General features: G+C 38.6%; 1 protein-coding gene across 3 annotated transcripts in view; it reads right to left on the reverse strand.

Moving 5' to 3' along the window:
* Positions 1-26435, reverse strand: part of SUGCT (succinyl-CoA:glutarate-CoA transferase) — a 424567-nt gene that overhangs the window by 268686 nt on the left and 129446 nt on the right. For all 3 annotated transcript variants that reach the window (XM_084896420.1, XM_084896422.1, XM_084896421.1), the window contains exon 11: positions 22105-22202. In XM_084896420.1, coding sequence (XP_084752546.1) covers positions 22105-22202 — 98 coding nt within the window. The remainder of the gene's footprint in view (positions 1-22104; positions 22203-26435) is intronic.

The following is a 26435-nucleotide window of genomic DNA, read 5'->3' on the forward strand; positions in this document are numbered from 1 at the left end:
ACTGAAAAATATTCCTTCATGGGAACACCGCAATGCAAGATTAAATGTCTTGCATTAACCAATCCTTCACATCCATATTTTCTTTTCAATGACTGTTAAAGTCATCTCCTGGCTAAGACTTTCAAAGATTTATATAATTATATATCACCAAAATGATGTATGTTGAAAGAATAAAAGAGATACTTCAAATATAGAGCCTTTTCACTCAGAGTGTTAATTATTTAAGCTTTCATAAACAGAGTGTTATAATGATTAGTCTGCTAAATTTTCCAGACAAGTGCATTTATCACCACTGGGCTCACCCAAGTGGCCTGGAAGATCTACACAGAAAACATATGTCAATAACCAAACAAACCCATAGCTGCAGGCTTGCCAAGAGAAAGCTCAAGGGGATAGTTGAAGTTTTAGTATTTATATAAGCTTTTCACCACTGGGCAAAAGAGAGGGATTTATTTTATGTTATGGAAAACAGTGGATGCACTTTGGAAATGAGACGGGAGAGAGGCAGCTTCTGGAGACGCAGTGTGACCACTGTTTGTGTGTTTGTGTGGGTGTGGGTGTGGAATTGCTCATAGATGCCTTAAACTCGGAGACAGAGCATGTCTGCATTCCACTCCTCCCAGAGGATATCTCCGTCATTTCCTACTGAAAATCTATCTCTTGATCTAATCTGATGTAGAATCCTTTCCTTTATCTGTGCAAAAAAGAAAAAAGTTATTAAGCGCATGTTTTATTAGCCACAAAAATTCTGCTAAAAAATTATAAAAAGCTGATCTAAACCACAGGGAAACACAATCTGAAAGATAAGACAAGTAGGGTGTCCCTAGATCCAGTTTAGTGTTCCTCAAAGCTAGAGCCTCCAAACTCAAAAAATAATTCGAGCCTGGATGGTATGGCTTGTGGTTGAGCTTTGACCTCTGAACCAGGAGGTCACAGTTCGATTCCAGGTCAGGCACATGCCCAATTTCAGGCTTGATCCCCAAGGAAGGATGTACAAGAGGCAGCTTATCCATGATTCTCTCTCATCATTGATGTTTCTGTCTCTCTTCCTCTCCCTCTCTGAAATCAATAAAAGTGCATGTGTGTGTGTGTGTGTGTGTGTGTATTATATATATATATATATATATATATATATATATATATATATATATATATTTAACAGTCATTGAAAAGAAAATATGCACAATTCTATAATACATAATCTATATATTGTGTTGTTTGTTCACCACACAAACCAAGATTCCTTCCATTCTCATTTATCCTCCCTATATCCTCTTCTGCTTCCCCTACCCTCATTTTCCTCTGATAATCAGTTATCTGTGTCTATAAGTTTGTATGTTGGGTTTTTTTGCTTAATCCCTTCACCTTTTTCACCCAGCCCCAAACCTCCTCCCCTCTGACAGATGTCAATCTGTTCTCTATCTCTGAATCTGTTTCTATTTCATTTGCTAGTTTATTTTATTCATTAGATTCCACCTATGAGTGGAATTCAAATGGTACTTATCTTTCCCTGGCAGGGTTATTTCACTTAGCATAATGGTCTCCAGGGCCAAACATGTATCCCAAAGGGTAAGATTTCAGTCGTTTTTATGGCCAAGTAGTATTCCATTGTGTAAAAATACCACAGCTTTTAACCCACTCATCTACTGATGCACACTTGGGCTGCTTCTAAACCTTGGGTATTGTAAATAATGCTACAATGAACATAGGGATGCATATATGTTTTTATAATAGTGTTTCAGTTTTTAAGATGAATTCCCAGAAGTGGAATAACTAGGTCATAAGGTTAGTTCCATTTTCAATCTGTGGAGATAATGCCAAACTGCTTTCCACAGTGGCTACACCAGTTTGTATTACCACCAACAGCACACATATGGGCCAACACTTATTGTCGGTTGATTTATTAATAATAGCCATTCTGACAAATGTGAACTTATATCTCACTGTCATAGTTATTTGCATTTATTTGATTATTAGTGACATTGATCATCTTTTCATATGTCTAGTGTCTTCTTTAGACCCTTCTCAACAGGTACCTTCTCAGAGTCGAAATACCCTATATACAAATCCTTTACTAGCTATATGCATTCCAAATTTCTTCTCCTAGCCTTTTGATTGTCTTTAGTTTTATTCACTTCATTATTCTTTGTCCTTTGAGACTGCTTTTCAAGTTGGTTTAAAAAAATAGCATCTAGCTCTTAAGCTTGTCATGAAAAATTAAAGTATTAATACTTTAAAGGTACATTGTACTAGTAAGTGCTACATAAATGCTAAATAAATAAAACTATGCTAACATTTCTGGTGAGGCAAACTGTTGGCAAGGAGGCAGAAGAAATTAAAATAGAAGTTATGGAAATAAAAAGTTGGTACAGGGCTACAGTCCATAAATGCATTGCCAATAGAAAAATGTCTCTTTAGAAAAATCTAAGTAAAGCCAAACCCAACCAAAGAGATTCCTTAAGACCCAGGCTGGAGTCTACAATGCAGTTAACTATAAACAGACCTGTGACACTTCCATAACCCACAGAGAAACAGCTGGAATTTGTTGGTCGGCATTTCTACCGTAAACAGAATCATAGATTTAATATTTCCTGTAATTTCCTCAGACCTTACTTCCTCTGAGGTATTTATCTCTACACATTACTGATAAATTATGGTTGAAGTTTATCTTTTTTCCTCCTAGCATTCACTAGCTCTCTCCTTTGTCTGCGTGTCAATTCATAGGCCACACAATGTAGGGAGTAAGAAGAGTATATCCAGGAAACCCAATCGCCACCTTCTAGTTGAGTTGCTCAGGACTTTTCATACAACTGGCTCTTAAACTCAGTGAGACACTTACTAGGTGAAGTAGCCACTATGTCTTAAGATCCACATTAATAATTCTCATCCACACAAATCATCATTCACAGCTCAGAAACACTTTCTGTTCTGTATAAATTGAAAATGAAGTGTAGGTGATAGTTTGTAATGGTTTTTGGCCTGACCAGCTTTGATATGACTATCTGCACAGTCTAAGCAGCACCATTGCAAACATAACATGGGAAGTCAATAAGGATATTATTCTGCTTATCCCTTTTGTATCTTATAATAATCTAGAATAAGATTTGATCTCTGTACTTTTCTGTTACTTTTTATTTTATATTTTTATATTTTATATATTTTTGTTGATTTCAGAGAGAAAGGGAGATGGGGGAGAGAGAGAAACATCAATGATGAGAGAGAATCATTGATTGGCTGCCTCCGGCATGGCCCCCACCAGGGATCAAGCCCACAACATGGGCATGTGCCCTTGACCAGAATCGAACCTACTGTGCCAAACCAGCTAGGGTATTACTTTTTGTTTTTTATATCAAATTAGCTTTTCCTGAACTTTTAGAAGGAGGCTTTATTCAAATAGCCTTTCTATCATCACAGAAATCCCTCTTCAGTTTTCTTGTGTGGTGCTAAGAATATATATACAGTAACTTGCTTTTCAAAACTTATTGAGGCTCTATCCCTCTATTAGATTTATTTGTACCTTTTCTGTCCTTATGTCTTTTATCCATTTCCTGCTTAATTTCTATTTCACTCATTTCTCTAGTGGAGGGTGGTTTTCAAGAAGCTATGTCATACATGCCCTCACCCCATCCCACCCCCCAGTGTCGTGTGTCCATTGGTTATGCTTATATGCATGCATACAAGTCCTTTGGTTGATCTCTCACCCCCACCCCATACATGTGCTGAGGGATAGGGGGAAGATTAATGGGGGGGGGGGGGAGACATATGTACTACTATTTGTAATACTTTAAACAATATAAAAAAAGAAGCTATATCACCCCAGTCTCTCAGATATTACCAGGAACTCCCTGCACTCCCTTCCTAGTTGTAGTTGCTATTGACAAATTTGCCCTGTGCCTTCCAAAGATCACCTGTAGGCTATTTTGGACTTTTTCTTTGGTCCATTGGAGACCCTGATGCTTTGCTCTATTTTTCCTTACAAATGCTCATCTCTAGCTTTCTTATGGTTTTTGATGGTTTGTTCCCATTGTTTGGGGTGCAAGTGAATTCCTTATCATTTTGTTATAAATGTTTTCCACAATTTTTCCAATCTTGTTCTCTAGTAGCTGTCTGTTTTTATATGGTCATTTGGGAAGATCCATAAACTACACTGCCTCTGACACCACCATCTTACCTGAAGTTTACTGGTACTATTTTTAAGATATTTGAAGAAGCTTCCTTATAGACTGCTAGTCAGATGTCATTTAGAGCTCACAAGACACTCATTTGTGATCCAATTTTTATTTTTATTTTTTGGTCATATTCAATCTCTTTTCCTTTGACCAACAGGCATCTTTTTATTACTTTTCACTCAGTTGTGCACTGTATTAAAACATATCACCTAAGTGACTTATGAGGCCCATCTCTAATAATCCCCAAAGACAGTTAAAATACACATTTAGACCAGCAGCACCACACTAAACACAATCTAAGTCCCGATATATGGTAAAGGGAAGCAAAAGACCAATTTTGCTTTCCTTAATTCTCCTGTTTCAAAACTCCATTTGTAATATATCTCTACTAAATTTAAATCCATCAAAGAAAGGAAATTTTCCAATGAAGTATGAAAATCCACAGCTTCCCAGATTTACTCATTTCCACACGAATGAATAGCCTCAGAAAAGAAAACGTTATGTTCTTATTGTACACAATACACTAAAATGAAAATGGCATGAAGAAAAAAGAGTGATAGGCTATAAAACGCTGTGTTTGATTTCAAAGGATCCCAAAGGCGAAATGAATTTTACTGGCAATTTCTTCCAGCACTGGACGCCCCGCAGAACAGTCACCCGGCCTGCCTTTGCACGGACACGGGGCAGGAGGCGCTCTGTCAGGCTCACAGTCCTCTCGGCAGCAGCTCGCCTCACATTTGGAAATAGCTCCACTTCCCAGTCTTCCTGCTCTACCTCCATCCTCCCTGGCCCCACCCTCACTAGCCTCCTCCCTTTGATGGAGATGCTAAGATTCCTCCCAGCTGAAAACCAATGCTATAAATGCCATAAATGTCAGAAGACAGCGATTCACATTCATCCCAGAATCTGCCTCTGCAAAAAACGTCCTTCTCCCATTGATCCTTTTTTTTTTTTTTTTTTTACATTGTTAGCTTATTTTCTTCTAAATAAGGAGAGACTTTGGGGAGGACTCTGAAGCGGCAAAAACCTGGAAAGCATGTTCAAAGAGCCACCTACTTGTCTTCTCGTTGGTGTCCACAAGAAAAAGAAATCATGGGAAACCCTTCTAGGGGAAGTGCCCAGCAGTGCCCACAGGGCCCAAGCCCTGGCCTTCTGCTGCGCCTTCTCCAGAAACGCAGGCCCAGTGTGGACTGCACCTGGCCACCTCCCTCTCAGAGACACCTCCTCTGCAATTTGCCACAGATAAACGTTGAAAGGTGACTGACAGGTTTAACATCTGCAGAGTGCAGAGGAGGGGAGCTCAGAAGCAGCCCTGGCCACCCCCACTTCCTGCTGCCTGAGGGCTCAAAGGTGGCCTTCTCCAACTGAACCTGAAGGCAGAAAGACTGGCCGCCCCAAAGGGCACAGGAACAAAGACAACAATCTCCCTGCTGCGGGTTCCTTTACAACCACCTGTGCACCAATGGCTCCAGGGCCCTCCAGAGTGACGTGCCCGGGGTGGTCACTTCTGAGTCACTGGGTGACCACCTGCCCACAGAGGAGATGGCATGTGCACAGCGAAGCATTTGTTTCCTCTTACGCCTGCAGCAGACACGGGCCCTCCGGTCTCCGGGGAGAGCGATGCTGCCCATGCTGAACCTTCATTCTTAGGTTTAAAGCAAAACGGGGAAAGAAAACGCAAACTGAGCCCTTGGTAGTACTTGTTTAATTTGTTCTTTGGGTGTCAGTCTCTGTTCCAAACTCAGGGTAAACAGTTTCCCTCCAGGGCAGCCCCAGCCCCCAGCCAACTAGGCCACCGTGAAATTAAGGTCGGGGTGGCACTGGGAACTGGCTTCGCTCCTTTTCCAAGGGGCAAAACCCCTAGATGTTGGCATCTTTCACTAAAACAGAGGAAGCATTTGTTTGTTTTGAGATATTTTTGTTGTTAGTACTTAATGCAAGTCAACATGTCTCATGTCTGCCGAATGAGACGAAAACGTACATTTCATTAACAGAACTCTGTTACACCATACAGATTAAACACTGCCCTGCCATACTGCTGCCCAGCCAGATCCCTACAATTAGTCAACTTATCAAGTGCTTCCCATATGCCAGGCACTCTTCTGAGAGTTGACCTTCGCTACATTCACTCATTTAATTCTCCAGCAATTCTAGAGAGAAGGATTATTATTACATTGAGAATGAATCAGTTTTGTAGCTTATCTCAAATTTACAGTTTTTTAAAAAATATGAAACATAGAAGTCACCTATCTTGCCAAATATCTTACAATAGGACAGGACAGTATTGAAGGCTGAGCAGTCTCATTCAAGTTTCAACTTAGGTTAACCATGATTCTCCTCGGCCTTTCTTGTTCTCTGACACCAACAATTGCAGAGGCTGTAGATGTTCTATCCCATGGTGCCCTTGACCAACATAAATACTACTGCAGTGGTATACAAACCATTTCAGCCTGCCGCCAGCTTCCCATCTCAAACTGCTGCATCCCTTCCTTGTAAGTGAGCTTTCCCCAACACCCTGGAGTGGCAATCCTCAAACACGGGGAAATAGGAGCTGGCGGATAAATGCCCCAGCTTCCTCATCCTCTGGTGAGATGATGCTGAAGCATGTGCCACACAGTTTCCGGTATCCCCAGCACCATGGAGCCCCAGCAGCCCACAATGGCAACCTGCCTGTCAGTGCACCCTTCTAGGCCTCACTCTCCCCGGTGTTCACTTCTTTTACTTGAGATCATTTCCCTGATAAATTACCTGTGCCCAAGTCCCTGGATCAGGGGCTGCTTTTGGGAAAACCCAAACTAAGCTACGTCCCGATGCTCTTTTTGAATCACTTTTAAATCTTCTACTAAATTTAAGTAATTGCTTAATTAAAGAACTTAAATAATTTATCTTTAAGCGTACCCTAGATAGTTCTGACATTAATTATACATTCTGTGACGATTTTGTGTTATGAGCTGAAACTAGAGCATGACTTGGAGAAAAATAAAAGAGGCTAGCATGATTTTCCTCCAGGCCACCAGCCAAGCCCAATAGTATCTGGGAAAGAAAGGGAAGGGAACATGGCAAAACAATGGAAGAGGAATGACGGGAATTTCAAACTTAATCACTACAAGACGAGTAAAATGTAGGTCTTTGTCCAACCCCATCAGCCCAACCCTGTGGACTCCCCGAGCCAAATTACAAAACGGATTCATTCTCAAGGATATATCTGAGAGTAAGTTCATTAATGAATTTGCTTTTTGGATATGCTCAGAGGGCGTTCTTAGTAGTTAGAAATATAAATCAGACTGGGCTAACAAACTGGAAACTATTTCATGTGCCCAATGAAATCACACCATCAATTGTTACTGTTTATAGGACACAGCCATACTCTTCTAATTCCAGGAGTACATTTAGGAGATGCTAGAAAGTGCTGTTGAGAATTCACTAATGCTAAGGTGTTGCTATCTTACAGATGAACAATTCAGATTAGAAAGACCTTGGGGCCGAAACCGGTTTGGCTCAGTGGATAGAGAGTCAGTCTGCGGACTGAAAGGTTCCAGGTTCAATTCCGATCAACGGCATATACATTGGTTGTAGGTACATCCCCAGTGGGGGGTGTGCAAGAGGCAGCTGGTCGATGTTTCTCTTTCATCGATGTTTCTAGCTCTCTATCCAACTCTCTTCCTCTCTGTAAAAAATCAATAGAAATATATTTTTTTTTAAAAAGAAAGTATTTTTTTAAAAAGTATCCTAAATGAAACGTTACTTTTTTAGTTAATTTACTATACTGAAAAATAACATTTTAAATCATCAGATGTCACATTCAACTGCTGCTGTTGCATGAATAAACTGGCATATTTAGAAAAATAAGGTAACCAACTATCATAAAATTATTGACATTTCTCTAATTTGCAGCTTTTGCATGAACTTGTTGCTTTAACATACTTTGTATGGTTATAGTTAAAATAAGTACGTAAGTTTTATTGAACAATGCAATAAACAACTATAAAAAAGGATGCACAAATTGTTAGTAGAGTCTGCTACTTATGGCACACAAAATTCACCAGTGGACTGTGGTTCATCAAAACATTATCTCTCCCGCTAAAATTATAAAAGTTTTATAGCACACAAAAAAAAGACATGGTCCTTTCCCCTCTTATCCAAGTTTACACTTTCCCTTCCAAAGTCAAAACAAGAAAAATATACAACTTTCTCAATTAATTTATTAGAGAAAAAAGTTAACTGAAAATGCGTACAATATATAATTATAAAAATTTAGCTTTTATCCAGAATAATATAAAAGTTAGAAAAAAGTCAAAGATACTTTCTATTTTGATATTCACACAAAGTGAAATTAAGAACATGAACTAATGTAATGACTGGAGGAAAAATCCTTCCCTTTATTTTGACCTTTATATTCTACCCAGTTCTTGGTCCTCAATGACCAAAGGCTTATATAAAATTTCAGGTATGTTTACCAAGTAAAACAGAGCACAGAATTGCTTGCTTTTGGTTATTTTGGAATTGTATTGTTAGCTCTATGAAAAATTGGTGTGTATTGCAAGGTTATTTGTCAGTTCTATTAACTTCTTAATTACTATGATGTTCATATTAGAAAACATGGAAAACAAACAGAAATATAAGGATGAGGAAACAAATCTTATAATTCTATCCAGAGGCAAAGTTAATATTTAGCTATACTACCTCCTCCGTTGCCATTCCTTTTTGTTATTGTTATATAATTTTGCATTTTAAAATTAATATTTTATAATAAGTACTCCTATGAAAAATTATCAGTAACTTTAATTTTAGTGAATGTGCAATATCCCTAAAATAAGTATTTTTCTTTCTCATATCCCTTCCCCTCCCCTTGGTAACCATCAGCTTGTTCTCTTTATCTATGGTTCTGTTTCTGCTTTGGGTTTTTGAAATTCACTTATTTTGCTTTTTTAGATTTCACAAAAAGTGTGATCATACAATATTTGTCTTCCTCTGTCTGACTTATTTCTCATAACGTAATGCCCTCTAGGTCTATCCATGTTGTTGCAAATACTGTTTTTAAATATCACATCTTCATCGATTCATCTATTGGACATCTAGGTTGCTTTCATATCTTGGCTATTACTAGCAATGAATGCTGCAATGAAAATAGAGATGGAGATATCTTTTAAAATTAATGTCTTCATTTTATTCAAATAAATACCCAGATATGGAACTGCTGGATTATTTGGCAGCTCTATTTTTAATTTTGGGGGAAATATCCATACTGTCATCATAGTGGCTGCACCAATTTACCATCCCACCAACATTGTATGAGGGTTCCCTTTTCTCGCCAACACTTGTTATCTGTTGGTGTATTGAGGATAGCCATTTTAACAAGTAGGAAGTGTCATCTCATTTTAGTTTTAATTTGTATTTCCCTGATGATGATGATGATGATGATGATGATGAAGAATATCTTTTCATATGTTGTTGGCCATAAATAGGTTACCTGCCCACACATACCACAACTGAGGATTGAACCCACAACCTAGGTATATGCCTTGACTGGGAATAAAACTCTCAACCTTCAGGTGTATAGAACGACGCTCCAACCAACTGAACCATCAAGCCAGTGCATATTCTTGTAGTATTATATGTAGTACCACTGTAAGTACATTCTTTCTTTAATCTAATAAATGTAATTGTTTTAGTGAACAACCTGTACTTATTAGTGTACATTCAGAGATCAACTTTATTCTCTCTCCCAACTTCAATTCCACTCTTTGGATTTAATATTTCCCAACCCCTAGAAAAATAGTTTGAATATCCCATCACCTTTCCTATCTTTCTTAGGTAATAAATATGTAGGCCTTTTGTTCTTATAACTCGAGGCCTAGTGCATGAAATTCTTGCACAGGGAAAGGGGGTCCCCTCAGCCCAGCCTGCACCCTCCCCAATCCAAGACTCCTCAGGGGATGTCCAACTGCCGGTTTTGGCAGGGATGAGGAATGTCTGGCTCCCAGGCCCTATAAGTCCTGAGAAATCATTAGGTCTGGCCCTGCCTGCCAAGGCATTAGGGGTGAGTTAATTAAATGTTTGACCAACTATAGCAGGCTAATTTTCAAGGTGATAATTTTGTATGGCCAATGATGATATAAATATCCAAATGGACCTTGGCAGAAAAAGATTCCCACCCTTGAACCTGAAAACAACTATATAAGTGGGCCCCCTAAAATCCAGCAATACCACAAAAAAAAAAAAAAAAAAACCTTAGGAACATAAAAAATAATAAATCATTGTTTTAAGACAGGGACACATTTATTCTGTTTTTGTAAAATCTTTGAGCTGAAAATGGATTTTACAGTTTTAAATGGTTGACAGAAGTCAAGAGAAGAATATCTCATAAGACATGAAAACTATGTGAAATTCAAATTTCAGAGTCCATAAATAAAATTCCACTGGAACCCAGTCACACTCACTCACTAAGTGTTGTCTACAGTTGTTATCTTGCTACAATGCTAGAGTTAACAAGAAAGCCTAAAATATTTACTCTCTAGTCCTTTAAGAAAAAAACTTCCCAACCCATTTTAAAGCAATAAGTTCTAGGATAGTATGTTGTAAGGCAATCGTAACTTAAATTTTTTATCTTTGTGTGTGTGTGTGTGTGTGCACAACACTGTGCTTTAAAGTTATACCTATGCTTGTATATTTAAATTAGTATTGATTCCTGAAATATTTCATTGTAGCTTAGTTTTCTTTTTTGAAGTTTAGTAAGACATTCTTTGTGACCTAGTCTGTAATTGGTGCTTGTACATGTTCCTTAGAAACTAGAAAAGAATATATGCTCTCTGTTAGCTGAGTACGCAAGTGTGACACATATCTGCTATTTCTGCCTCATTAAATATACTAAATATACCCTCTTCTCTTAATCTACTTTAGAAAATAGCATGTTAAATTTTTATAAAACAATTATGTTTCTCACAATTGCTCTCTAAATGTCTGGTACTTCTAAATTTATTTCAGAACTTATTTCTATACTTTTATGTGCTTAAAATAGCTGAGAACCATCAATGACTCTTATTTTCCAAGTACAGCATATAGCAATGGCTACCAAAAAGGGCCAATCTCAAACCAGGAAGATCCAGGCCAGCATTCTGATTTTCCTTTTTTGTTTCCCTTCATTAAATTGAAAAGAGTTCTGAGACTTAAATAAACTCAGACATTCCAAAGTCTGGGTTTTTCTTTTTCCAGCGTTAGCAAATGAGAAAAGAAAAACAATTCACAATACGGTAAAGAAAAATGATGAAGAAAGGAAAATGTATAAGTTGAATGATTAAAAGATGTGTGTGTGTGTGTGTGTGTGTGTGTGTGTGTACATGAGGGGGTCTGAGGGTGACAGAATGTTCATTGATTCTCTTTTCCTAGGAAGGATTGTTTGAAACATAAAATTTATAGCTATAGAAAAGGAGAATAAGCAATTATTCTATAGGCATTGATCATCAGAAGATTGCAATTTCAGTCTCACCAATGGACTATGTGATGACACTGAGGGGGAGAAAAAACATGTTAAAGTGGAACTATGATAGGTCCAGTCTGGCACCAGAAGCAGTGAGTAGCTTGCCAAACCTATTGTGGATTGTGCAGGTGAAGATGGTCAGGAGCAGCTGGTCACTAGAGAATATGTCCAGATGTTGGACAGCCGGTAGAAGTCAAGACAGCAGGGATGTCTGCTGTCAACTCTTACTAGAAATGTCAGTTGATGGAAGATCAAAGACCAAGAAAGGCTGGAAAACCAAAGCTCAAAGGAGGTAAGAATAGAGCCCAAGTGGGGGCAAAGTAGTTGCCAAACAGAACTCAGTCTGAGCCAAAGGCAGGCAGGAATTTGGGCAGAGCAGAAATGAATCTGGGAGTCTGAGGTTCAAAGCAGGGTCACAGGAGAACCAGTCAGACTCTAGATTCTCTACTCAATTCAAAAGTCAAGAGCAAAACAAGGTCAGCCAGAAACGTCTGGAGAGCTGTGCCTACGCCCTCCCCACACCAAGGCCTTTGGAGTTGGCTTGGTGGAATCTCCACCAGATTGTCCAGGGGTCTCTGACCAAGATGTTGTTACGTTCTAAGTTCTTACACTTATAAAGGGGTTATGTACAAGATATCCAAATTCTACCCAGCTCACCAAGTTCTATGTCTCTAAAAATATACATTACATTTCAATAGAGAAACAAGGAAATAATTTTTTTTTTAATTCAGGGAAACAGTTTACTGGACTCCCACCCATCTCCATCACTCTCCACCCTCACCCCACAAGAACATATAAATTTCCCACCACTACCACCTAATTCTTTCTACTGAAAGGCAGTGTGGGATGTTTTATAGCCCTCCTGGAAAAAAAAAAAAAAAAAAAAGGAAGGGTGGTGAGTGGGATGACATTCCATTGCATCCTGACTCACTTAAAATCATCATTTGATTCTCAGTCACAAAGAATTCTCTTAACAGGATGGAAAGAGTCCTGGTCATGAGGGGCTGGTTTTAGAGTTGCGGTGGTTCCCTCTGCATTCTGTAAACCAGAGGGATGCATTCCAGGGCTGTGTTTCATTCTTTCCCCCTCCAGGCTGATTTTATAGTAACAACACATATCCACTTAAATCTATCTCCAAATCGCCAACATTCAGAAAATGGACCACATAAAACACAGACATTTTACAAGGGACCATCTATTAGCTGATAATGGCAGAGCTTCCACGGAATGCATAAGAAAACAAATGTGACCCTCACCAAATGTCAAATCTATTTATCCAAATAAGCCCTCTGCAGCGTATGCCAGATAAACCTACAATGATATGATTCAAAGCGTTATAGAGGGCTGGGGGGAGGTTACAATAAACTAAATATGTAGGTTGAGGATGGATATAAATCACATGAAATGCAGTCTCATAAGATACTAATAGAAGTTGGGGTGTGGGGGGAAGAGGGTTGGCAGAGAGATTTTAAACGTGATCAGATGGGAAAGAGACTATTAGTCCAACACACACAAAAAAAAATCTTCAGAAGAAAACAATAAGTTTCTCTATGTATATTAAAAACATGTAGACATGGGAGAGTCAATTGTTGCCAGGTTTAGAGAGGGGAGGAATTAATCAGAGTTTAAAGAGCCTTCCATGGCCTCCCGGCCTGGCAGGAGTGTCAGGAAGGGGAACCTCATCTCGGGGACTTTTCATTCTTCTCTTCATTCACCTTAGGCCCGCCATAGTCGGCAAACTGTGGCTCGCAAGCCACATGCAGCTCTTTGGCCCCTTGAGTGTGGCTCTTCCACAAAATACCATGGCCTGGCGAGTCTATTTTGAAGAAGTGGCATTAGAGAAGTTTAAGTATAAAAAAATTTGGCTCTCAAAAGAAATTTCAACCATTGTCCTGTTGATATTTGGCTTTGTTGACTGATGAGTTTGCCCACCCAGTGCCTTAGGCAAACACTGCTTGCATGATCCCTCTACCTTCTCCACATTAAAATCCAGTCTGAGAAAAAAAGTCTGGGAAAAGTTATTTCACTAAGGAATAAGAGTTCCTGCTTTAACTCCCCCTGTGTTATTTAAACCTGAAGAGTGGGCAAAATTTTAAGCCCCTTCCCCCACCCCACAAAAAAAACCACAAAAAAACACCTATAATTGCAGAATCTCTAAAATTAGCAAACCAAGTGTAAAGTGGGGTTATATTCCATGGATTGGATGTTCCTTCCAGCCCTTCTAAATGATATTATAAGGGTGGCCACTGATAAAATCCTCCCTGTTCTCTAAGCCAACCTCTTGTTCAATGAAGCCTTCATATAAAGAAGTAAAACCCAACTAGGAAGTTGATACATGATGTCCACTTATTATTTCTTTTTAAAACAGTTCAAATGTGAAAGACAAAATGATGACAGGAAGATGGGGCAGGGAAAGAAGTCAAAAATGAGGACTGAAATGGGGACTTAAGAAAGGGAGAAAGGAAAAGGGGCAAGAGATAGATCGCTATCCTATATAATAAAAGGCTAATATGCAAATTGACCGAATGGTAGAATGACTAGTTGCTATGACATACACTGACCACCAGGGGGCTACACTCAATGCAGGAGCTTCCCCCTGATGGTCATTGTGCTCTCACAGGGGAAGCGCTGCTCAGCCAGAAGCCATGAGCCAGGCTCACGGCTGGCAAGTAAAGCGGCAGTGGTAGGAGCCTCTCCCGCCTCTGTGGCAGTACTAAGGATGTCCAATTGACAGCTTAGGCCTGCTCCCCTAAGCCATCAGTCGGACATCCCCCAAGGGCTCCTGGACTGTGAGAGGGTGCAGGCCAGGCTGAGGGAGACCCCTGAGTGCACAAATTTCATGCACTGGGTCTCTAGTTAGAAATAAAATATGAGGTAGTGTTATTTTCTACTAAAAATAAAAATTAAGGGTATTACAGATGTTATTTAATAGAAAAGTAAGTCAACAGCTTTCAGGAAGGCCAAAGACTCATTAAAGCTTTGAAAGACTTAACCATAAAAATGACACAGGATGTATTTTACTGAGTTCAAAGGCCCAAAACTGAACCTTTTCATAGCATCTGTTAACACAGCAGAGCAACTAAGGGACACACAGAAGTGTTTCATTCTTTATAGAGTACAGTCACAACCGCACAGAGCAGAGCAAGTAGAATATTCACAAGTTCCAAAGCCATTGCCAACACTGAGAAACAAATGTCTCCTGAAAAGGAATAGAATACAAGTTATTAAGATCCACTTGTGGTTTAAAAATAAAAATACTAACCACTATTCATAGCCTTTACTAAGAGTGCTATGCAAAGTTAAACGTATTCCTGAGTCCTGTGAGCTATTTTAAATTTATTTTTTAAGGTAGCTGGAGCAAGGCCATACTGGCCAACTAGGATGGCATGCTTTGCTTTTTCTAGAATAAAATCAAATCAATACCATACTACTAAGGTATATCATCCTATCAGGATTTAACTGGCACAGTTTAGTAGAACTTTATGAAATCAAAATTGTGGGAATTAATTCATATAATTACAGTTTGGAAGAGAAAATCCTCTCTGAAGTATCCGATTCATGAATTTAAAAAATGATATAAACTTTGATCATAAAAAACCCAGGAGCTATAATTTATGATTCTTGAAGGGTGAGAGTCTCCTAAAATAGACTGAGCACAGTGGTGTGCTGAGTGCTATGATAGCAGTTTGTGTGCCTGCTCTGCTTGTTATTTCTCACTATGAGGTAGGTCTTGGAATGTGTGTTGTATGTAGGAAAAACTGAGGCTCAGAGCACTCAGAGGACTTGCTCAAGACCCAGAGTTAGTCAAAGGAAGGCTCTCATCTCCAATTCAGGCTTTTGACATGAAGTGATCACAACAGAGGTCTCCTAGGTTAGTTCAGACCAAGTCCTCATATTCGGCTACCACTGCTCCCCTTTTTGTATTTTGGCCTGACATGAAGGGATCTTCCCTCTTTTCTCTTTGGCCAGTTCTGTCAAACTTGGAAAGCTTTGCCCCTCCTTCACTGAGTGCCTGAAACCCAAATAGGCACTAGAAATAAAACAAAAAAGATACAGTCTCTTATGGTATGCCCTTGTAGGTTCATCAGTTGTAACAAATGTACCCCTCAGGTCGGGAAGGTTGAGAAGGGACAGGCAGATATGGAACTTCTCTGTACTTTCCTCTGAATTTTACCTAAAACTTCTCCAAAATAAATTAAGTCTTAATAAGAAAAAAGACATAGCCTCTACCGTAAGAAATTTACTCTCTTGCTAGGATTAAATGAAGCTTTTTAATAAATGCTTGAATCAATTCAAAAAGTATTTGTTTAGCACCACTGTTTAGAAGGCCCTGAACTAGGGCATTTAATTTTACAACATTATAAGATAGTAAAGTCTGAAAATAAGCAAATATTCAATTACATATTAGAAACATAATTTAGAAAAAAATATGATCATTTAAAACTAAAAATAATTTCACTAAAGGGAATTGTCACAACGGTTTATAAGGTAAATTTATCCCAATGCTGTGAAGTTTTATTTATAACCACTGAGTGTAACCAACATGTCAGAAATGCCTTTCCTATACTATATTGACATACACCTGCTTTACGTGTAGCACTTTTCAAAAGGCAATTTAAAAGGTGTCATCTTAAAAAAAATAAAAATAAAAGGTGTCATCTTCCAAAATACATTTTTCTCCTCAAGTGACTGTTTTCTTCCCTATGACATTACACTTAGTTTGCTATTTCCTCTTAAGAACTATCTTTTTCCTTCATTTACCTAATTCTACTTGCCCTTTAATACCCAGGTAGCACTAGCTGCAGGGAGTCTTCCCTGACTTCCCCAGTTTGAGGTGTTTGTCCCTTCTTTGGGCTCCCGCACCCTGTGCCTACGTTGACTGCACACACGACTTAAATCATCTTCCTGTTTATTTCCTAACTAGGTGCCAGGTGCACGAATTCGTGCACCAGTGGGGTCCCTCAACCTGGACTGCGGGATCAGGCTGAAACCAGCTCTCCAACATCCCCTGCGGGATCCCAGATGGTGAGAGGGCACAGGCCAGGCCGAAGGACCCCACTGGTGCACTACCAGCGCCATTGAGGGATGCAGGAGGTTGGCCAGCCAGGGAGGGCCCACAGGAGAGCTCCAGGGAATATCCAACCCATTTCACTCAGTCCTCGATCAGCTGGACCCCAGCAGCAAGCTTATCTACTGGTTGAAGCATCACCCCCCTGATGGTCAGTGCATGTCAGAGTGAACGGTTGACTGGTTGAATACCTGACCCTAGTGGTCAGTGCACATCATAGCGAGTGGTTAAACAGTCTTAGCATACATTAGCATATTACGCTTTGATTGGTTGAACTGATGACTAGGTGGAGACTTAGCATATTGGGCTTTTATTATCTAGGATTATAACATGAACTCTAAATCCCCAGACCTCATATTTCATCTCTGTATTTGCAGGAGCAGGCAGGCCCCACACTCAGTGGCCAATAATGTTGTAAAGAGAGAAAGGGGGAGAAATAAAGTGAATTGTATTTCTATTTTCTCCATCGTTTCTCTTTCCCTTCATCCTCATTCTATGTCTTCCTATTATTTCTCCCCAAGTACTAATACATCATCTTTACTTCCCTTTAGTTTCATGATTTTCACCTCTCTCCTGAGGTGCTGACTATTGCAAATCATACTGGTCCAATGTGTGAGTGGCTGAGGTTCAGAAGTGTGCTGCTACTTAGCACTGCAGAGAAGGGGTTAGATTTAACAGGCTCTGGATTAACCTTTTTTTTTTTTTTTATCCCTTCTGAGTTCTAGCTGGGAACTTTCACACGCTTTAGCTTCACCTACTTTTCAAGATCGGCAGCTGGGTCAACAGACTTTCTGCAGCACCCTGGCTAGAAGGGCAAGCTCAGGAGGAGAGTCTTCCGCCTTTACATTTTAAAAAATAAAATAAAAGTTGTTCGCCACACTGATGGGAATAGTAATTCCTGAGAGCACTTGTGGGGGAGGGGAGGGCTGGGCCTGCGCTGGCTGTGAAAGGAAAACTCACTGATGACAAAAACAGCAGCTGCCGTCCTCTGAAGGAGGCTAACCACTCCCAGAGAGCAGCATCACACTGCATTTAGCAAGAATAACAGGAAAGGCACGTATGTGACTGACATTCCTGAGAAGCATTGTAAAAGGCTCTATGGATTTCATAGGGGAACACAAAGTGCATCATCTGATTCTAAAAACCTAAGGATGGCTTACCATGGACAGGGAAGTTATCTTGGAAAATTACTCAAGAAATTAATCAAAACTTAATCAGAAAAAAAAAATACTTTATAAGAAAGATTTTGAATCAGGAGAAGAAACATTCAGGCATCTTTAGGAGAAGAGACCTTGTAAAAATCTATAGATGCTTCTGTTTTTACTTTTGGATACCAAATTGGGTAAAAGGGGGTAAGAGTTATTTTTTTATTTTTTTTTATAAACACTGTGTCCATCATTCCTAGAATGTCTTTTCAAAACTGTCTGCAGTGCAAATTCACTCTCACAACTCCTTCTACAGTTATACATATTTTAACAACTTTTTAAAATAAAAATGTAGGCCAGGGAAATTGTCTATGAGTATTAAAGGAATTTATAATGTAATGTTGAATAGCAGACTACAGGCAAAAAACATGGTATACTCACATGGTAATGTAGCTATTGTTACCAAAACAATGCTTTTATTATAGAAATGATGGGAACACCACACTAAAATTATAGTATGTATATGTACATGCTAAAAAAAAAGTAAAAAAGATAATTATTAACAGACACAGTTTGTAACTGCAATACTTTTGTAAAGTAAATTTTTTAAAAATGTTATAAAAAAGTAAAAAGTAGCAGAAAGCTAACTACTTAGACATATCACAACAAATGTTTTTATGGAAGAGTTCTTTTTTCATCTTATTAAGTTTATTGGGGTGACATTGGTTAATGAAACCATATAGTTTTCAAGTGTACAGCCCAATAAAATACCATCTGCACACTGCACTGGGCGTTCACCACCTAAAGTCAAGCCTCTTTCCATGCCCAATTATCCCTCTTGTGCCCACTTCTACCTCCCCCTGCCCCCATCCCCTCAGACCATGCTGTTATGTATGTCTATGTGTCATATATATCCCTTAATCCCTTCACCTTCTTTAACCCTGACCCACAAGCTATCAGTATGTTTGATGTGTCTATGCTTCGGTTTCCATTTTATTTGTTCAATTATTTTGTTGATTAGATGCCACGTATATGTGCGATCATATGCTATTTGTCTTTCTCTGACTGGATTATTTCACTTGGCATAATTTCAGGGTCTACCCACGCTGTCATAAAAGGTAAGGTTTTCTTCTTTTTTATGGCCAAGGAGTATTCCATTCAATAAATGTTCTATAACTTTTTAATCCACTCATCTAATAATCCTCTCATCTAAACCGGGGATGTTTCCAGATCTTGGCTATTGTAAATACTGCTACAATGAACATAGGGGTGCATGTATTTGTTTGAATTAGTGTTTCGGATCTATTCCCAGAAGTAAAATGGCTGGGTCAGAAGAAATGAAATGGCTGCACTATCAGAGACTCTGACAGGAGGCTCCAAAGGAGTCACGCCAATGGCTCCAGCTCGAAGCTGCATCCCTTTCCCCTGTGGACACAATAACATTTTATATACCACTCAGGGAGACAATATATGTGATAAAGGAGCTGCCTTTTGAATATCTTTTCTAACTAATTATTCACTATGGGGTCTAACTTTGAGACTAACTTCTCTATACTTTAGGATTTTCATCTGTAAAGAAAAACTAATAATATTATTTTGGTAAGCCCTCAGCCTCAAATAAATGCTGATCCCCCTCCTTCTTTTCATGCTGCCTCCTTTTCGTGGTTGGGAGCTAATGTGTCTGTGATCTGAGATTCCTGCTAAATGAAAGGAACAATGTGTTGAGCAGACCTCTAACAATGTCTTTCCCAAAAACAACTCCTGTGGATTCTCTTTGTGTTTGGTAACCGGATACAAGGAACAAAAGGACACCTTCTTTTCTGCCTGGGAACCCAAATAGAGACATTTGAGGATGATTTCATGAAGTTGTAGAATTAACCTTGAAGCGTGACTGTTTTAGAGTAATGATAAATCTGGGAAGCATTTCAGAGAGAGAACAAAAGAAGTCGAATGGGACTGTGGCTGGAGCAGGCACCATATATTGAGAAAAGGAGAGAACGGAAAGGTCATGTAAGATTATGAAAGATCATGATGTCTGACTAACATTTGTTCAGAAAAACAAATGACAAGGTTATAAAGGGAATTAATCATTCCCTAATCTCCCTGGCCATCACTGTTTGATTCACCACGTAGGAAAAGAGACATGAGCTGGAAAAGATTGAAGACTGAAGTACTACATTAAAACAAGAGAGCACCAATAAATGTCAACATGCCAGAACAAGAGCACATGAAGCCTGGCCTCCAAACAACAAGGGCACTCTGTGCGCGCGCTCTCCTCTCCCTCTCTCTCTCTCTCTCTCTCTCTCTCTCTCTCTCTCTCTCTCTCTCTCTCTCTCTCTCTCTCTCTCTCCCCTACTCTCTTCTTTGCTTTATTTTTGTTTTATTTTTTTCTTTATTGATTAAGATATTACATATGTGTGCTTATCCCCGAATGCCGCCCCCACCCCCACTCATGCCCTCACCCCCCTGTGTCTGTGTCTATTGGTTAGGCTTATATGCATGCATACAAGTCCTTTGGTTGATCTCTCCCTCTTACCCCCACTCTCCCCTACCTTCCCTCTTAGGTTTGACTATCTGATTGATGCTGCTTATTAAGTACAAATAAAGACATAACTTGATGGGTTCCAAAATGCTAAAATTTCCCTTCTGTATATATGAGTAGGAAAAATATGATAATATTTAATTCATCCTAAAGAGAAAAATAGAAATTAATCTGTTACAGGTGCTGCTAAAGATATTCTCACAGCAGAATTCTATTACAGAATTTAGCAAGGAATACAAGTTTTAGGATTTAAGAAACAAATAACTTAACTTAGAGGTTCTTGAAGTTATGAAAGTACTGGCAACTAAATAGCAAGATGACACTTGTATCTGCCTGGGTTTTGTATTTTTCTTGGGTCTACTCTTCTCACAAAATGGATATGATTTATTTAGACTATCAAAGAGCTTTTATAAGGTTCTCACAAGAGCCTATTATTGAAACTTGGTAACCAAGGAGTGGAAGAAAAAAGTCATATCAATGAATTAAAGGAATTAAAAACTGCTTAAGAGGCAAAGAAGCCAAAAACAGAAATAACTTGCCAGTTCTCATGTGGAGAAAGGTTAATGACTAAGGACTCTTAGGCTTTGCAGTAGAACTGAAGTTATATTTAACTAATGACTAAGAAAGGGAGCCCAATTCTCATTCCCCCATTCTCTGCATATCAGTCCCGCACACAGAGCCCCCATTGACTGCAAAACCTTTGGCACATGGGGGAGATATAAACAGCATGGCGAAGTGCTTAAAACCCAGGAGAGAGCAAATAGGTAATGAATGTTGACTCATGCAGAAAGCCCCATATATAAAGGAGACAGCTATAAATATTATATTAGTGAAATTTCAATTTCTAAAACTTTGACACATACTACATAGAAATAAAAATGCCTTTTCAAAACACAGGATATGGTATGTGAACAACAGTACATAATTTATTGGCATAATGAGAGCCAATGTTCCATACATGAAGAATAGCTCAAGTGGGCATCTAATTCTGCAAAAACCACAAAGTCTATTTTATATATTTAGAAATGTAGAAATAAACAAGTAAAACTGATTTTTAGAAAATTAAGACTACAGTCTTCAGAGGCAAACTTGACAAATTGGTACAGGTTTTAACAGAAGCATAACCTGATATGAATGGAATAATTGGGAAATCATATACTCTAATTAACATTAATGCTTTGTGACCATAGCTCAATATGGCATTTTCACAATATCATGACAGACTTCACAGAAGGGGGTCAGAAAAGCCAACAAACTCCTGACTTAACCTCTATTTGTCTCAGTTTTCTTGTCTGTAAGAAGGAGAATAATAAAGTTGAGTTCACAGGATGATTATAACGGTTAAGAGAGATCAGATATGTAGAGTGTTTAAGACAGTAAAGGTAAAAACTAATGTTAAATTATTATTGTTGTTGTTATTGTTAGTATTCCTGATGTGCTAACCCCAAAGAACATGCCACAGACAACCAATACATTGTGACTTCCTTGTTTATGGCATTAAGACTCAGTACTTAAGACAATTAAAATGCTTTTAAATGCATTCAAATACAGAAAACACTTAGTTTTAAAATACCTTCCCATGAACCAATTTTGTGAGAAGGAAGAAAATATTCAACTTAATCTAAATAAGCCTAAAAGAACACCACAAAATACCAGATAAATGCTAACATAATTCTTGAATGTACAAATAGATCAAAGCTTACCGTGCAGATAATATTTTAATAAGCTCTTTTCTATTCTGTACCCGAAGGTGATTAGTTTTATACTTGCAGTCATCAATCAGTTCAGGCAAATTCAAGATCTAAAAGATAAAAATAATTTTAATGTATAACTCACAAGTTTTTCTCATACCTGCCTGTGAGTACTGGTGTTCAAGGCCTACCATTACCTCCCCAAGACCATTCCTTGCTGGTCTTTACCCTTTTCTCAAAAAGAGACATAGAGCAACAAAGGAAACTAGAGGGGAGAATCATGCCATTAGGATGTGTGATGCTGTGACTATCTATACTTATAGAAATCCTCTAACCAACATATATCTTGTAGATACATTTACTTTTTGTTCACATGTAAATAAATATTATCTGTCCTGCTAGTCCTATCCATGATGTTGTACAAGATGCTAAAATAAAGGAAAAACACACATACATTTGACCTAAATGCTCACCATTAAAATAATGTCAAATTCAAAGATATTTTTCTAATACAAGTACCACTATTTTTCTTAAATATCTCTCCCTGAAGGTATAACAAATAAAAATGTTTTATATACTTCCTCTTTTGCTCCTCCTCCATAAATGAAAAATCTATCTGCCAAGTTCCATTCACTATCCTGTAATCTTGATGAGATCATAATAGAAATACCCAGTGGGTTTGGAATGGATGTTTTAAAAACAATATGTGGAGGCAGAGTTTGGCAGTAGGGTTGGAAAGTCAGAAGCATTTATAGATTAGGGTTATGGCCTGTAACCTACAGAAAGCTTCACTCCATCTATTAATGTATTTGCTTTAAATATAAACATTTAATGGTTTCATTTGTTTCTCACAGTATAAATAAAACCAATCCATTAATCATCTTACAAAAAAGAGAGAAGTAACTCAAACTATTCTAAAAAATTCAAGGGTAGGGAAGACACAAGCTCATGACACCAGCATTACCCTAATTCCAAAACCAGGTAAAGATTCTACAAAGAAAAAAAATTACAGGCCAATATCCCTCATAAATATTGATGCAAAAATCCTCAACAGAATATTATCAAACTGACTTCAGCAATATATTAAAAATATCATACACCATGATCAAATGGGACCTATTCCTTGGATGCAAAGTTGGTACACTATCATCATGTTATAGCACATTAAATTAATGAAAGATGCAAGTCATATGATTACATTCATGGATGCAGAAAAGCATTTTACAAAATCCAACACCCGTTTATGATATTAACTCCCAGGAAAGTGGGAATGGAGGAAAAAACCACAACATAAAGCCCATAAATGATAAATCCACAGCCAACATCATAGTCAACTGGAAAAAAACAAAAATCATTTCCCTCAAGATCAGGAACAAGACATAAATGTCCACTTTCATCAATCTATTCTACATAATACTGGAATTCCTAGCCATAGCAATCAGACAAGAAAAAATAAAAGGCATCCAAATTGGAAAGAAACAAGTAAAACTGTCATTATTTGCAGATACTATATAGAGAAAATGCTAAAGATACCACCATAAAACCTACTAGAATTGATAAGTTAATTCAGTAAAGTAGCAGGATACAAAATAAATAGCAACCTGATATCATACCATACTACAAGGTTACAGTAATCAAAACAGCATGGTACTGGCATAAAAACAGACAAATTTTTATAATCAATGTTTTGAACGCTTTACTTGGTAGACTGCTTATCTACATTTGATGTAGTACTTCTTCTAGGTTTTTGTCCTGTTCTTTCATTTGGAACATGTTTCCCTGTCTCCTCATTTAGGCTACATTTCTTTGAATTAGACAAAACAGCAACCTCTGCTGGTAATGAAGAAGTGGCCTCACTTAGGAGCATCCCCTTTGTAAACCACGTGTACCAGGTGTCTGGCAGGCCAGTTGGAGCTGGAGCTGGAGAAAGTGAGGGCTATATGGAGTCCCAGAGGCAAGCCTCACCTGGGCTGCCTAGGCAGGCTGGCTGGCTCTTTGGTTGGGGCCAGCACAGGTCACAGGCAGTCCCCGTGGGCAAGCTGAGCCAAGGCCACTTTGGCAGGTCAGATGGAGCTGTAGTTGGAGCAGACTGAGGCTTCAGTAAGCCCAGGGGACAAACTGCACTGCACGTGGCTTGACCTGTAGTTAAAGGGGGCTTGCACCATTGGGAGTCCAGGGGCCAGCCACAGAGCTGGTGTGGGCATGGGGTCTGGAGCACACAGGGATGGCTTTGGCCAGCTGCCTAGAACTTCTGGATTGTGTTTGTGCTCATGAAACCAAGGTGGAGTGACAGCAAAACAAATGGTGCTCTTCTGTGTTTCTGGCATCAGAGAGAGTTCCCACAGTTGCCCTCATGTTTGGCAAATGCTCTAGGGCTAGTAAATGAATTTACTTCCCATATATATAGGTGCCCTTTAAACTGGTTTTTTCGCCGTGCCCAGGTTGGACAAGTCTGTGTGTGGGCCCTTTCAGTGATCCTTTCTTGTGTTCCATTTCAGACATACTAAGTCAAAATCTTTGAGGATGGACATTTGCTATGCATGCTGAAGTTGGGAGCCAATGCATATTGCTTCCAATAAAAGAAACTTGAACTCCAAATAACTTTTAAAAGGATGTCAATATACTTCAAATAGGCATACCCATTAGAGTTGGCATCAATCAGCTTGAAATAGCTTACATGTGCTTCCATTCCCTTATTCTTCTGTATCATGTTAAGGGCCATAAAATAGGATTTTTTAAAAAGCAAGGTTCACTTTATATGAAGGAAGATATTCTCAGCTCCAAGCTTTGAACCCTATGTTCTTGCCCTCACTCTAATCCCGGACAATAAGAGATCCCTAACGGGAACCTCTCCAGGAAGTGTTAGTGAAGCAGTTTATCAAATTTTATTTTGGGAAGAGATTAGGCCTAGTAGTGAATTCTACTCGGTTGTGGCAGGCAATATTGCTACATTTCTCCCCAGGAGGTTGGGAAGTGGAGTGGCTATATATTTCAAAGTGGCTCTTACCTGGCAAAAGAACAATCTTGATGGGCTCACTGTCAAAAACTGGGGAATCTCATCTTCTAGAAGGCCAGTTTGAATGACAGGCCTTTTAGTATGAGATATATTTGAATAAAAAAATACTTCGAAGAAACCCATCCACTACAGTTGAGAGGAGGAAAATCTTGCATCAAAATAAGGATACAGGTGTCCTGGCCGGAGTGGCTCAGTTGGTCGGAGCATCATCCCATGCACCAAAGGGCCAGAGGTTCGATTCCCTGTCAAAGCATATACCCAGGCTGCAGGTTTGATCCCTGATTGGGGCACATATGGGAGGCCCAACAAATCGATGTTTCTTTCTCTCCCACTCCCTCTCCCTTCCTGTCTCTCTAAAAAATAAAACAAAAATTCTTGGGAGTTTTTTTATTTAATAATAATAAAGTAAATAAGGACACAGGTGATACTTCTTAGGTGAAAGGTTTTGAAAACAAGTTTACATGTAAGGATATAATTATGAAGGTTGAAAAAGGCCAATCAGATTGCAATGTTTGCTCAAGATGCCTAGTAAATGATGTAAATAACATTAAAATCTTATATATACGATTTTTTCTGAAGATCTCAGAATTTTATAGGTACTGTCTTAATGGCTCAAAACAGGAATTATCATTCCTAACTCACATATGGAAAAAACAAGGTCAGTATGCCATTCCCCAAAGCCCTCTGATAGTCTTTTTTTTTTAACAATGTGTCATAACACTCAGCGATAACTCATATTTTAGTACTATGATTTATGGCAAATATCCTGCTTTGAAATAAAAATCTTTTCCAATAAATGTTCTTATGGATATTTATGAGGAAGTTCAAAAGTTTCAAATTAATCAGCAATAATGAATCAAAAATAAAAAGAATTCAGTACAGTTATTTTCAACAGAAAAGAATATGTCAACCAGTAATTTCTCTCCTCTCCTCCCCCACCTTTTCTAGAAAGAGAAAACTCTAAAACATATGGCCCAGGAAGACAATCTGTACTCGTTTATAGCAATGAACTGGCTTTTACATCTCTGGAGCTAGAGTACACAAATGACTTAATAGGCAACAGCTTCCGTATGTTTCATATTTTTAACATTGACCGTTCACAATAAAGATTCTTTGATCCCAGATCAAATGTATGAATCAATTTTCTCTACACTTATTCAGAGAAACCATTATAAAAGCTCTCCTCTTCTCCACCTCAGATGTTCCAGCCCTTCCTCCAATCAGAACTATCTCCATTTGTCACCTTCTCTGTGGTACTTCCCACCCCTTTGCTGTGGTTTTTAGTTCTGCTCGTTAACCTCTCATTCGAAAGAGGCATGGTAATAAA

Source organism: Pipistrellus hanaki (genome assembly GCF_964339955.1).
Source record: "Pipistrellus hanaki genome assembly, chromosome: 10".
Classification (NCBI taxonomy): domain Eukaryota; kingdom Metazoa; phylum Chordata; class Mammalia; order Chiroptera; family Vespertilionidae; genus Pipistrellus; species Pipistrellus hanaki.